Here is a 15,282-nt window from a genome sequence, read left to right on the forward strand (position 1 = left end):
TAGGTTCGGCTGACTCGTGTTGATGAGTTATCAGCCGAACTTCCCGCTGTAGACTGAATTCTGTCGATCTTGTTTTGATCATAACTTCTTCGTCCAATGTCGGAATGACCTCATTCTTTTTGCGTTATCTTCGTATTTTCATTCTCTTGAAGATGAAGATAAAATCTACTTGATTTTAATGGGTTAAAATCTACGATTTCCATTATATAAGCTGAACCATTAACATTTTTTATTCCTGAACTCTCAGGAATAGGTTCAGCTTACATCTATGAGCCGAACCAACCCATTGATGAACAGTTCCGCTTACATCTATGAGCGGAACCTCACATAATTTTTCTTCCAGATCACACAGGACTAGGTTCGGGTCATTATGATATTTTTAAACAAGCCGAACTAGTTGGTTCCCCAAATTTTTCATCTAAAACTTTGATTTTTTTCCCCAAATTTTTCATCTAAACAACTCTTATAATTCTGAAAATTATTTTAATCACTAAACAAAATATTTAATCACTAATCAAGATTAATAACACTAATACGTAAAGGGCAGATTTGCCATTAAAAATTTTTGGGTTAAGGGATTATCTGATTTTGCTATTTCACAACCTTTTTTATCTTCATTCAGTATGCCTTGGAAGATTTTGGTATGCCCAATATTACGGTTCCTCTCATTGCCTCCTTCCTTCACGTAAGTCCCTCATAACCGTCCCTTCATTCACCGAACCAAGGCCCACCAAAAACACGCGTTATCAGATCTAACGGCTCAAAACTTTCACTCTATAACTTAACCGCGTAAACTGGCTACACAAAATCAGATCTCATCTCATCTCATCTCTATATAAATGAAATTGTATTTTTCACTCCCTAGATTCCTCAAAAATCTAAAAATCCTCCCATTCTCTTTCTTCTCTCTCCAACCACCACCAACCACCGGTAATGGCGTCGCCACCAAATCTCCCGATCTCAAATCCCCAAACAACCACCGTAGAATCCTCACAACCACCAATAGCAACACCAGCATTCCGTCTCTTCATCAACCATCTCACAGACACAGTCCGCAATGGTTTCGCACAACGCCGTCCCTGGTCAGAACTCGTAGATCGCTCCTCCTTCTCTCGTCCAGATTCACTTTCTGAATCCATCTCTCGTGCTCGCAAGAATTTCACATACTTCCGTGTAAATTACATGACGATCTTAGCTGCCGTTGTTGCATTCTCGTTGATTACAAATCCGATCTCGTTACTCGTTCTCGGTGGTTTATTAGCGGCTTGGGTGTTTCTGTATCTGTTCCGTCCATCAGATCCGCCGTTGGTTTTGTTCGGAAGGACGTTTACTGATAAGGAAACGTTGGGGTTACTGTCGGTATCGAGTGTTGTTGTGATTTTCTTGACGAGTGTTGGATCTTTGTTGATTTCTGCTGTTTTGATTGGATTAGGGATTGTGTTTGCTCATGGTGCTATGAGAGTTCCTGAAGATTTGTTTCTTGATGAGCCTGAACAGACTAATGTTGGTTTCTTGTCTATTCTTGGTCTTGGTGGATTCAATTCGGCTTCAAATCCAGCACCAGCACCTCCTACTGTTACTGGTCGCGTTTGATTGGTGAAATCAAGATCTTAAAATCTCATTCTGAGATGTGATTATAATGAGGTTGGTCTTTAGGAATTGTAGATCTGTTTTTTTTTTTTGCTGCTTTCGGATGGAATAGAAATATAATTTGTAAAACTTTAAAAAAGAAAATGATGATAAATTGGAGAAGAAATTACTTCTGGAAATATTATTCTATTAAATTTTTTGATTGTAATTTCTTTGTTTTTTTTACAAATTCTTATTATATAAAGCATATTTGATACCATTGATTAGGCACCTTTAAGATGAGCTGAGGGTTTGATTTTGATTAATTTAGTTTTGATTTGGAGGGTTTTTCAATTTTTGTTTGATGATAATGTGTAATTCCAGTAAATCATGTTAAAGAGGAACCAATTGTAGGTCATGAGAATGACATTAAGATTATTGAATGTTACTTGGTCAGTTATGAGCTTAGGGAATGAGTTTTCATGGGGAGATAGCCACTACAGAGAATTCTAGAGAGTAGAATTTCGTTTCACTTTTGCATGCTTCTTTGGTGTGATACTGGTGTTAACATGCTTTTCTTGCCTTTTTCATATGCAATTTTGCAGCAGACACACATTATTGAAGCAACTACGGTATTAACATGCCTCTTATGCTTTCTTTGCACAATTGATGGATGCTACTTATTGTAAGGCAAAAGCACAGACATGGCGAAGTTGCATTATTGATTGAGATCCCTCTGTATACCATAGTTGGATATGCCTTCTTTTCTGTCCAATGTTTATGTTATTGTCATTTGTAAATGCTGTGACTGCTTTCTGCAATTGTAATCTCAACTCTTTTATTAGTCCACGGTGAGATTGCAGTAACAAGTGTTTTAACATAATCTGAAACTTAAAGACTGAAAGACCACAATATGTGCTTTCGTTTTTTCAGGCTCATCTCCTCCTCTTTTTGTTTGATGATCATAGGTAGGAAGGAACTTGTGTATAGGAAGGAACACAATTATAGTCCTAAGAATGAGATTAAGATTATTGAAGTTCAGTTGTTGTGAGTATAGGAGATGAGGTTTCATGTAGAGACAAAACCTACAAAGAATTCTAGAGAGAGACCAGGAGAGAGTTGTTTTCTGCATTGATGATCCAGTTACGGCTTTAGCATTTGGTTTCACTTTTCTTTCTTTGCACAATTGATGAACGTTGCTTATTGTAGGGCACAATTGCGCAGCCATGGCTTTCTTATATTTTGAGATCCTTTTGTACACCGTACTTAGATATGCCTTCTCTCCTGTCCACTGTTCATTCTGTTGTTACCTGCATTGATGAACAATTTGTGGCTATAGCATTTGGTCTCACGCTGTTTAACTTTTGCGTTCTTCTCAGGGTGATGGGTTGTCATTAATATTGGTGTTAACATGCTTCTCTTGCATTTGCAGACACGCAGCATTGAAAGTAACTAATCTGTTATGCTTGCTTTACACAAACATGGCTTCCGTGCATTATTGATTGAGGTCCTTTTGTAGGCCATACGAGACATGCTTTTCTTCTGTCCAGTGTTCATTTTATTGTAATTTATGAATTCTGACAGTGCTGTCTGCAATTGCAATCTCAACTCCTGCATTAGCTTTGCAGCAGACAACAGGCAGCAAAAGAGTAACAAGGTGTGTTAACATAATCTGAAAAGTTACATTAACAGACTGTTTTCCAGTTTTTGTTTGATGATTATGTGAATTTCCCACAAATAACTGTTGTACTTTATGCATGCTTATTGGTTATTTGGTGTGATGGGTTCTCATTGATACATGCTTTTCTTGCATTTTGCATCTGCAGAGACACACACACCTTTGGAAGTAACTAGCATTATACATTCTTGCACATTGTCCCTTATTGGAGGGACACTAGCACAGCCATGGCTTGAGATCCTTATGACTAGCATACTTGGATATGCCTTTTCTTCTGTCCTGTGTTAATTTTATTTGTCATTTGCAAATTCTGTCGGTGCTTTCTGCAATTTCTATCTCAACTCTTCCATTTTTGTGGCAAACAACAGGAAACACTGAAACAGTGAGATCGCAGTAACAACATAATCTGTAAAATTTGACTAGAAGACCTTGGTTTTTTCAGCTTCATCTCCTCCTCCACTCCAGTTGCATTATATCAGTTATTTATTTTTCAGTTTACTTCATTTTTCTTTTTCGTGTTTACTTCATTCTTCCTCTAGTTTTTCTTGCCCAAGAAAAGTAGCCGAGTTTAGTGAAACCAAGGTGCCAATAAAAGGTTCTATATCACAGAGCTTCGGAAGACTAGATATCTTTAGTACTCTGGCTCTTTTGAGCTTTGTGTCATATGCCATCAAACCAACTTTCTGCTCTTTCCATAGATAACTCTCGAAAAGGATTTCACCATTCCGGAAAATTTGAATGGGCCTTCCGTAAATCATATCTGCTATCTCTTCCGTGATGCTAAATTCCTTGCTCCAAATGTAATCCTTCATTGTCCACACAACAGCATCATCCTTCTTATGCTTAAGAACTAGGCAGAGTTTTCCTTCCCATGTACCTAATTCTGACATGCCATGGTTAATCCAACAGTTGACAGGTAATGATGTCTCGCGAAATGTCTCATCGCAGATATCAAAGGACACCGTGACGCAAGAGGCTTTGGATCCGGTACGTCGAGCAACTGCAATCCAATGAAGAACACCATCAACAAGATGACCGCGATTTCTATCCCAAGAAAAATCATACTGTATAAATCCAAGGCTTTTCCATGAATTCGATCGTAGCGTATAAACTCTAGCCTCAGAAACTTCATTATCTGCAAAACCCACAATCCTTAACAACTTATAATCATCAATCTTGCAATCGAAACCAAACCCATATGAAATCTGTATACAACTTGCCACGGCAGAAGGAGACTCAATTGGGGTTGCTGGTACTTGTCTGTATTCTTTCGTATATGGGTTCCAAATGCAAATTTTCCCATAGAGCTCAATGCAAACCAAGCCATTACAAGAACCAATAAGTTGACTTGCACATTTCTTAGACATAAATGGATAGTCAATCCCAACAGCCTTACCCAAATATTTTGATGATAAAACATTGTGATCAACTGAACAAATGTAAATATCTGTAGGTTTACTATGATCAGTTTTTTGATTGATAACCAGAAGATTAAAGTTATTGACTGCAACAGTACGTTGAAGATGTATTTCTATAAAATGAGGGTTTTTGAATAGATTATTGCACCAATTCTTACAAACACACCTGAATCTTAATACGGACTTGACAGGCAACCTCGTGAGTATGTTTTCCTCAATGACTTCTTGTGGTAAGGTTGACATTTCTCCTTTCCTCCTTGTGAAAATTAGTGAAACACCAAGGGGGAAAAGATCACAGTAGAACTCTGTGGTCTCAAAATGACTTGTGACCTTACTGGAACCTCTCTGCCCCAGTCCCAATATAAAGAAACCATGGCCTATCATTCACGAAACCAGCTGTCAAATTGGTACCGTACGTGTCTGATCGAATGGTAGAAAGCTTCCAGTTTATAGTTTAAGCCCATGGTATTCACTGTATAGAATTGCAGCTCAATCTTCTCTAGATAACCATCCTACCAAACTCTTATCCTTCCTCTAAAATTTACAGATGTCAGCTGATTCCAATAGAAGGAAGCCAAATGTTGTTTATTTGTTGTTTGCATATGCAATTTTGCAGAGCACACACCATTCATGGGCGGAGATAAAGATGATATATAGCTAGCTGGACAACAGCTTCTTGACATCTTGGCAGTTACACTTGCATGAGCAGATTTTGTGTCGCAGGCCCGGTCCTCGGTGACAGGGGCATATTTTGGGTTTTAACTAGTGCTCCAAACTTTAGTTACTGTTCGAATTTTTATTTGGATAACATGGTTAGCTTTTGGTGGTTCACAAATGTTTTTTTTTTTTTTTGGAGGTTATGTGTGAGCCTTTTTAATCTATAAAACATTATTCCTTCTGTTCTGAAAAAGTGTTACTTTTACTTTTTCAAATTAACCTATTTTTTGGTTAAAATGTAGAAAATGAAAATATCACTTTTTCGGAAATGGAGATAATACCATTTATTTATTCAGGGTTTCGACGGGAAATTGTTATGTTACTGTAACTTGTTCTTGTGTTTTGAATTATGTTTTTAACAACTCATAATCTCTAATTAAATATGATATCAGTAGTTGAACAATTATTTGATGGGCATCATAATTATGACATTTCCTTGGTAGTAAGGCAGCAACCGGCCGTCCAAATTTTGCGTTTGAAATCCATATGTAATCCTTACGACATTTTTGTCAATTTATACTTGTACAAAAAAAACCTACATTTCCATCTCTCTTTTCGTTCTCCTTCATTTTCAACAATATCATGGGCATCCACACCACCCTCTGCTGCGTACAAACTGCAAAGAAATAAAAGGAAGGAAGGACGGACGGACGGACGGAACACAACTCAATATGTTTTCTGTCATATTTTACGTCTCTTTCTCTTTCTTAATTTGTTTAATCCATTGCTAAAAACCAATTCTAATTTCAGGTTGTGTGTGGACCCTTTTGTTAAGATTATTAGTCCCGCATTGTTTGGGCAATTTAAAATCTTGCGGTTTATAATTCTTAGGGTCTCTCCACTCATTTCTAATTGGTTTTGATCGGATTTCCATATTCTAGCATGGTATCAGAGCAGGCTATTTGCGACGAGTCATTAGACCGCGCTTTACTCCGCGTTACCTGGATTTAATTGTCCACGTGTTAGACCCAACGAGGCTACAGGTGACCACGTGTTAGACCCAACGAGACTACAAGTGAGAGGACGTGTTGAAATTATTAGTCCCATATTGTTTGGGAAATCTAAGATCATGTAGTTTATAACCCTTAGGATCTCTCCACTCATTATCAATTGGAAAACGAATAATGTGGATAATAAATTTGACAAAATGACGGTCAGTGGGATTCAATGCGTGCTCCACTGAGTCACCTTATTATTGATTCACCTTTGGTAGCTTTCAAAGTTAATTATCACAATTTCCCAATTGTGGACCTTTTCGTTATTGTAATTAGTGAGAACACATGTGCGGTGCACATGCTTGAATTTGAATCATTCATTAATATTATATTTGAAAGCAATGAATTCTCTTGCATAAAATAAAAATTTATTATTTATATTTGTACTCGTTACATAGATAATTCAATTGTTTTTCAAATATATGGATCTTATAAAATTCGGGCTTATGTTTTAAAACATACTAAGTTTTTAAAAAAATTGGTTTTTTTTATAACAATGACGTTTCTGTAAATATATACGATTCTAATGGGTTTTTTTAAACTAGTGTTCTCTAATATACGTTTATTTCTTTTATTTTTATTGAAATTACCTGATATAATAGAGCTTGGTAATTTACGGGGTCTCTTGTCAAAAGTAACTCTATTCATTATTTTAATATTAATCATACATATAAAATATAAATATAAAAATATTACTATACTATATGATATATTCTGAATCCTACTCATTAGGAGCAATAGTTCCTATTACGAGGGTTCAAATGCTGAATCTCCTTTACAAAAGTTAAGATATGAATCCATTTCAATTAGGCGCGAGCCTGTAAGGACCTGCCTTACAAATTAGCACAGAAGCTACTCTTGATCTCTAAGGATATAGATGGATTGGGGAGAACAGAAAGTTTTAGAGAGAAAAGACTAATTTCTCCGATAAATTTTTCATGAAGAGTTGTACAAACAGAAGGAGAATATAAAAGATAAGAGTTTGGAGTGCACACGTGCCACTCACACAAGCACTCTCCTAATCATACTTAGCAACAGTTATCACCTAATTAACCAAGAATAATTAACTACTAATTACATTAAACGGATTACTAGACCCCCCAACTCAGATGACCTTGACTGAACTTGTCAGCCCAAAGATGGGTCCTGACAAATCTCACTCCTTAAAATTATCCTTGTCCTCAAGGATATGAACTGAGCTCGACCCGTGAATAGCAGAAATATGAACTCCACAACTTCAACACCTTTTCCAAGAAAAGCTGGAAACCATTCATCTGAATAGCCGGCGTCATGCTTCGTTGAAGTCCTTTAAAACTAATCGATGCTCCATCTTTCAGCGTCAGATGATCTTCTCTCCTACCAGTTGAGGTATTAACAAGCATCTTCGTGTTAACTTCTTTGCAGTGAACTGGTATGTGAAGATGTAGTCATAAACCTGCATTCTCTACTAACACAAAAACTGTCACCTGCGTCTTATTTCTTAGGAAGATAACTTCTTCAGTCCCGACATGTTGTTCACGTTTCTTACCCTTGTCAATAAAAAATGTCTTCCGATGCTGGAAAACCTCCTCTAGCAGAGTACCTTTTGAAGAAATTATTTCTCTAGTGTTTGTATAAATACATTCAACACTACCAACAACTGTACATAAGTCGATTGGCTTGATCAACTTCTGGTTGTTTGTTAGAGCAACGCAATGCACATTCTTTTCTGAGAGAAGAATACTGCTGTCCAGGTAGTGTGCCAAAAGGAACCAACTAACTGAATTCCCCTTGAGGAATTTCCTAAGTAAGCAATTATCAGCAAAAATCGTAATTATTATCTTGCCTAACTCTGTAATGCCTTGTTTAACCAGTTTGAGTGCTTCCTTTCTGATCCCATATCCAATTCCAAACTCCAAACTGAATTTTATGATATAAGAGAAAAAGACTAACCTAAAAAGTCCCGTAGAAGAGAAATAATTTGAAGTAGCATAGATAGACTCTTTTAATTCAATCTTGTATGATAATCTGGTCACACTAAGTGGAATACCACTTACAACTGCATTCACTTTCATGAGCATCAAGGCTAACTTTTCGCACTTGTAAGGAACAAATACAACCTCAAGAATTAAGATTCCTAGAAAGCCAGTGTGTAAGATATACCTATTCATTTCCTCCTTTAGTCTAGCTGTAAGAGAGTGATGACTTGTGCTGACTTGTAGAGAAGTATCGACCATGGTGAATATTCCCAGCCAAAACCTTTCGAGAAGTATACCATATTTAGAGTACAGAATGTATGCAGGAAATCCATATAATGTAGTCACAAGAATTATCCTTACCTCTTCCAAACTCTGTATCACAGCTATAGAGTTGAGAGCCTCATCTTCCCCTTGTTTTGTTGAGCCATCAGATGTGAAGGTCTGCAGTTTCTTCAAAAGATATCGGGTAGTCCCAATGAAATACCCAGATGTCACTATAAAGTAATCGTTACAACTCCTGCTTCCTATGACCAAGGAAAGCTGCTGCCACTCATGACTATAAAGGTATAAGGCTAAGGAATAATTTGGTACAAAATCTGTAGAACTCCAACTACTATTTATCAAAACCTTATCTAGTCTAAAACTAGCTTTAATCTACTAAATCAAGAATGTGTTTTGGAAACTAAATTTGACAACTAAATTGACATACCAACGCTAGTGCGTTCAACCAAGCAGAGCTCTAACAAATTCTTCAACAACAGATGTAGAAATTGAATCTTGTTGAACCAATTGTTAATTGCTATATACTCGGACTATGGTTATGAAGATTGAGATTGAATGAAGTTAGGTTTTCTTAAACTCGAATCTACAAATTGTAGATTTAAACTCCGTCGGTTCATATGAAATGAAACTTGTTGAGATCTAGATTTCTTTTTTAGGTTTTTCTCTCGGAGAAAAATTTGCAGTCATGAGAGAATGATGAAATGAATTGAGGAATAAATGGGACTGGGTGTTTTTATAACAGGGTTACTTTTGTCATCAATTTTTATTACTTTGGATTGAATTACGTGACGGGTCTTGACAGTCTAAAGCCTAATAAAAATGGGATTAAACGTTAATTTCTACATCGTTTTTTGCTGGTTGGTTCCGTTATCACAAACCTACCTTAAATTGGCATTGGTTAGAAGATGCGAAGTCCATGTTAAATTCCCCATTTATTTCATTTTCTTACTTTTGTTTTAGTTAAATTCGCCAGTTAAATTTCATGTTAGTTATTTGAGTTTCTTACTTTCTGACGTGGCTTCATCACAGCCTTTTTTTTCTTTAATATATTCTGATCAAAATCGTGATTACATGATGGCATACGAGAATAACAAAAACATCAAAGTACACGATAATCAAAAACCTAATACAAATGCATGTAAATCGCAAAGAGAAAGAGCCATAAACCGTAAATATATCCAATTTTTGTAAATGTAGCTAGTAGGGAAGGATGACCGTATAATAAGGAATCGATTCCGACCATTTAGTCTAATTTTCTTCTTTTTCAATAAGAGATGTTCCTAGAAAAAAAGAGTAATTTTCTCAAAATCTTGTAGATACAAACGAACCCGGATGCCCTAAATCTCTTGGATTGAATATGGATTCAAAGCAATACCTTGTTGAATAGTCAATGTTCTTGAATCGAGAATAGCAAGTTACGAACCAACAATCAAGGTTGGAATAAATCGTCCTCAAAGCGAACGGAGATTCTCCCAAAATGGTGCAAAAAAATCGCTCCAAATAGCGAAGAAAAATATGTTAAAAGACAGCAAAAAAAGAAAAACAGAAAAACTAATTTTATTTAATTAAAACTTAAAAAGAAAAGAAATCTTTCTCGGATCTGATCCAAAAAAAACCTAATCTGAGCAAGAGGTAAATGGATGCTATGTTGTTTTTTCCTAAGAGAGAATATGAAAGGAGAGGAAAGAGACCGGAGGTAGTAAACACTAACGAATTTTTCACAGCCTCACATTTTCCTAATTCATCATTTTTCAGTACTGCACATTCCCTATGTGTACAGGTGACATCTAAACATCTACATGTGGTAAGACAAAGTAGAATCCGATGCCTAATATAATCTTCTTAAAATATATTCTTGGTACTAAAATAAATTAACTGAATTACACTCACACAAAGCTTTTGGTTGGTAACCTAGTGACAAGCTGGGCTCCAACTCCTCTTTGAATAGCAACACCTTATCTATAAAAAAATGAAACTAACTACGCCACTAGTAGCGTCATTGCTAAATAAACAATTCTTTAGACGCTTGAAAAAAAAACCAGAGTATCCTCACCAAGTTCCCCTAAGGTAGAGAAAGCTAGAACACCCAAACCATATCCATGTGCAGCACACTTGTCCGAGTACTTGGTACGTTTATGTGAAACCGTGCCAGAAATATCCTTACCGGGGACAAAGGAGCGGACACCATCACCAGTGAATTGAGAGACACCTGTAACATCCATACAAACATCTTTACTATTTTCCCAGTTAAGAACAAGGATATCGGCAGGCTTTAGATCTCTGTTATCATCCGTCCGAAGACCGAGAGAAACCTCCTTGCGTGCAGGCACATTGGATTTGTAACAAACGTCACTGATAACATCACGAACAACATCATGGCGAAACTTATATCCAATATCCTTAGCACAATGAAGTGCATGATCTCCAAAAATGTCCATAGATTTGTTACAACTTGGGCATAAATTATTCTCAACAAATAGAGGAATACCAAGGCGATAACAAAGCACAACTCTAAGTTGTCTAGATCCGAGGCATTGATTAAGCCCACTAATGGGAACCGCCAAAAGATAATCTTGTGCATGCTTGACGAGGTTACATTGCCATAGGACGGAATCTCTCGCAGACATATGAAAATGGTCTGGGATTTGCTTCTTAACTGCATCAAAATAAACTACTGCCAGCGAATGCATGGAAGGGGGGCAGTATCATCGACACAGTAAATAGACGGTAATCCACATACCTGGGTGAAGGTCTGAAGAGCCAACTGATAAGCTGAACCTCTGTCTGTTGAGAATAAATCACCAAGGATCATTTTCTGTACTGAAGTAGTATGTCTCTGAGAAGCAGTAAGCACGAGTGTCAGCCATGGTATAAATGTCAAGTCCACCATCTTTAATAGGTAAGGTAGCTAATCGCTTCTGTAGAGGACCAAAATCCGCACCATCCCCAGTAATCAGAAGCCTCAAATACTGATATAACTGGTCATCAAAAAGATCCGTGGCAGGTTGTGGGCAACATGATTTGTAGTTCGCATTGCAAAATAAAATCTAGACACACCAGTACAGTTGCGAAGCAAAAACATCTCACTTTAAGGATCCTTGAGTTTTTTGATCGCCTCCATTAGTTGAACAGTTTTGTGCACCCTGCTCAACAACATGTCGCTAATGAAGTCCATATCTAAACTCACTGTGCCGCCCAAAAGTTTAACACCCTTAGAAGGTCTACCAATATCCGAGGGGAAAACACCATCTGATGTACTCTTGGTATCAGGGGAAGGCCAAAAGACTTCTGCTTTATTTATATTGAGGTGTAACCCCCTGCTTGGTCCTTCAGTTTCAATTATATGCAAAGCCTTAACTACCTCTATTGTATCACCAACAATTGTACCATCATCATCAAGGTACCATGCGTGCAAATCGAGTATGCAGCGAGAAGCAAGAATATACCAAGAATATATTTTAATATTCTTTTATCAAAAGAAAAGAAATTAAAATTTAAAAAAAATATTTTTTAAAACTTTCTATAGCCGTCAAGCTACGTATAAAATATATAGCCAAATCTAAATTTACTACACTCGAATAAGAAATCCAAAAACTTCATTTTCATCTTCAACGACAACAATAACTACTAGAATTCAAGAAAATTACACATAGGTTATTTTTTTTAACACGAAATCCATTAATTAACTAATTAAAAAATTAGTGTCATCAAAATCAGTAATTAATATTTAGTACTACTAAAAATATTCAATAATACACCATGGTGGGTAGTGTGTACCGTTGTTATGATCCCCACCACCATCACCTGACCAGGTCATAAGTGTTATTGACTAGGTACCCATAAAAAGATAGCCGTTAAAAAACAGATCCCCACCTCCCACGAGCTCCATCTGACTATCCATATTCCTCCAACTTATAATATACACACAAAAAAAAACTAGCCGTTAAAAAATCCCAGTTCAAACTTTTATAGAAGTAGCAGTAGCAGTGAGTAGTCATTCTCAAATCCCTGCTCACCACCTATCTCCACTCTCACTCACCTCCATTCATCTTCTCCTCCTCCTTCATCATCTCCGGCGAGCCGAGGGTCGATCCATTTCATTCCGTCACATTTCTGTGACATTTTCAAATGGTCATACAACTTCTGCTACTGTTTTTGGTGTTCCAACAGAGTTTATGTTACCAATTAGATGGAGTTGTTGTTACGTTAGGAGATCATGATGCACTTGAATTCATTGTCTGGGGCAGTCCCAATTAGTCTTACTCGCTCAAATGCACTCACATTTCTTGCATTAGACAACAACAATCTTACTGGCTCTGTTCCTGACAGTTGGGGTAGTGGAAAAGAAGCTCAGCTTCAAATCCTAACTCTTGATCATAACTCTCTATCCGGAAATGTTCCAAATTCGTTGAGTAGATTGGGTAATCTCGAAGAAATTTCAATGAATCATAACAAGATTAATGGAACGATTCCGAAAGGGATTGGTCGGATTCTAGATTTGTCAGAAAATGATCTTAGTAATGAGATTCCGATTTCACTATCTCAGTTCTTTCAATGTGTCGTACAACAATCTTTCTGGCTCTGTTCCATTTTTTCTCTCAAACAAGTTCAATTCCAGTTCTTTTGTTGGAAATCTTCAGCTATGTGGTTTTGCGGGTTCGCCTCCGTGCCCCTCCCTCCCATCTTCTCCATCGGAAACTTCGAAATATAGTGGTCGGAAGTTTAGTCTGAAAACCATACTTCTCATAGCTTCAGGAGCCTTACTGGGGGTTCTGATAATACTATGTATTATATGGATCTGCTGTATGCTTAGCAGAAGAAGTAAAGCTTCGAAATCAAAGAACGGCGACAACGTTCGAAAAGTCACTACTGCTGCTGCGGGAGAGAAAGGTGTTGCGGTATCTGGAACTGAAGTTGAAGCAGGTGGTGATATGGGAGGGAAACTAGTACATTTTGAAGGGCCGTTAGTGTTTACGGCCGATGATTTGTTGTGTGCGACTGCAGAGATAATGGGGAAGAGTAATTACGGGACCGTGTATAAAGCTACATTGGAGGATGGAAGTCAAGTTGCAGTTAAGAGGTTGAGGGAGAAAATTGCTAAGAATCTGAAGGGGAAGTTAATGGACTTGGGAAGATCAGACACCCGAATCTCTTGTCGCTTCGCGCTTACTACATGGGTCCTAAAGGAGAGAAGCTTCTTGTCTTCGATTTCATGCCCAAAGGGAGCCTTGCATCTTTCCTCCATGGTAAGTTGCACACAACCTTATCCTACACTGCAATATTTCCTTAACCTACACTATTTTAATGTAGCGAATGGCATTTTAATTCCTTTGGCAATACCAATTTTTACTTCTTACCAGTCTTACATTTGTTGTGCAGCTCGAGGACCAGACACCCCAATCGATTGGCCAACTAGATTGAGCATAGCAATTGGAGCAGCACGTGGATTGAGCTACCTTCACGCCAATGAGAGCATAATACATGGCAACCTCACGGCTGCAAATATCCTACTTGACGAGCAAACAAATGCAAAGATCGCCGACTATGGTCTATCACGCCTCATGACCACCAATGCCAGCTCAAGCGTGGTTGCAACTGCCGGTGCACAAGGCTGCAGGACACCTGAGCTTGCGAAGGCCAAGAATTTAGGCACAAAGACCGATGTTTACAGTCTTGGTGTCATAATGCTGGAGCTCCTGACAGGAAAATCTCCAGGTGAGCCAATGAATGGAATGGATTTGCCTCAATGGGTGGCATCAATTGTGAATGAGGAATGGACAAACGAAGTATTCGACCTTGAGCTAATGAAAGATGCAAACAATGGCGACGAACTGCTTAACACACTGAAATTAGCTCTGCATTGTGTTGACCCATCACCTGCAGCGCGTCCAGAGGTTCACGAAGTCCTGCAACAATTGGAGAAAATCAAACCAGCTGAATTGCCTGTCAGTTCCGGGGAGGATGGTGGCGACTAAAATCGGTTTCTACACCATCTTTCACTATGAGATTAAAAGCATGCATACAGCTACAAATTCATTCATTGTTTTCCATTAATAAGTTATAAGTTCAAATTCTTTCATTCATTCGTGAGAACTCCTCTTACGCCAATAATGAGTTTCTCTGAACAAGTTGTTCTGTTGTTGTACTCTTCTGTTTGTAATTATTGCCTGTAGGCATTGTATCAGTTATCACATAAATGTTGTATCACTGTTCTTATGTCTTATAAACCGATTTCTTCTTTCCATTCCAGTTCTGAGTGAAAATTTTCGCCGTAAGTTTACACTTTTGCTCGCTACGGAGCTAATAACTTGGCGAGTCACCTGCAACCTGCAAACGGGTCTCTATGGTCAAAATCAAAAAATCAAGTAGATGTTGCCAAACTGCAAAAACGAATTTTGGGCTTGACAAATGGGTTTAGTTCAATTGGGCTCGATATAAGTTGGTTCAATATGTAGCGGATTGAACTAGAACGTTTTTTTGGGCACCATTGAAATTTTGAAATTGAGGCAAATCCATTCCATTCATTGGCTCAATTGTATTTCACTCATTGGTGTTGGGGTTGTATTTCACTCATTTTTAGGGGTCTTTCATTTGGTGTTGACCTCAATTGTATTTCACTTCTGCGAGAGCAAAAACTATTTAGTAGCCACAGCCCAACAATGCCA

General features: G+C 37.6%; 2 protein-coding genes and 1 pseudogene across 4 annotated transcripts; 2 read left to right on the forward strand and 1 right to left on the reverse strand.

The window, feature by feature from the left end:
• The first annotated feature begins 877 nt into the window (after positions 1 to 877).
• LOC113329208 (PRA1 family protein B1-like) lies at positions 878 to 3,694 on the forward strand. Of its 3 annotated transcripts, XM_026576172.1 has the most exons (3): positions 878 to 1,644; positions 3,002 to 3,226; positions 3,396 to 3,694. In XM_026576172.1, exon 1 carries the CDS (start codon positions 934 to 936, stop codon positions 1,591 to 1,593), a length of 660 nt encoding a protein of 219 aa, XP_026431957.1. In that variant the 5' UTR covers positions 878 to 933; the 3' UTR covers positions 1,594 to 1,644; positions 3,002 to 3,226; positions 3,396 to 3,694. The 3 variants fall into 3 exon arrangements, with proteins under 3 accessions (XP_026431957.1, XP_026431958.1, XP_026431955.1); XM_026576173.1 differs by lacking the exons at positions 3,002 to 3,226; positions 3,396 to 3,694 and adding an exon at positions 2,178 to 2,502; XM_026576170.1 differs by lacking the exons at positions 3,002 to 3,226; positions 3,396 to 3,694 and adding an exon at positions 2,175 to 2,418.
• Positions 3,695 to 3,771: 77 nt separating this feature from the next.
• On the reverse strand, positions 3,772 to 5,167 carry LOC113329087 (F-box/kelch-repeat protein At3g23880-like). The gene has a single exon (XM_026576059.1). It carries the CDS (start codon positions 5,047 to 5,049, stop codon positions 3,772 to 3,774), a length of 1,278 nt encoding a protein of 425 aa, XP_026431844.1. The 5' UTR covers positions 5,050 to 5,167.
• Positions 5,168 to 12,639: 7,472 nt separating this feature from the next.
• On the forward strand, positions 12,640 to 14,781 carry LOC113329245 (annotated as a pseudogene).
• The last annotated feature ends 501 nt before the right edge of the window (positions 14,782 to 15,282 follow it).

The sequence above is a fragment of the Papaver somniferum genome, unplaced genomic scaffold, assembly GCF_003573695.1.
Source record: "Papaver somniferum cultivar HN1 unplaced genomic scaffold, ASM357369v1 unplaced-scaffold_115, whole genome shotgun sequence".
Taxonomy (NCBI): Eukaryota; Viridiplantae; Streptophyta; class Magnoliopsida; order Ranunculales; family Papaveraceae; genus Papaver; species Papaver somniferum.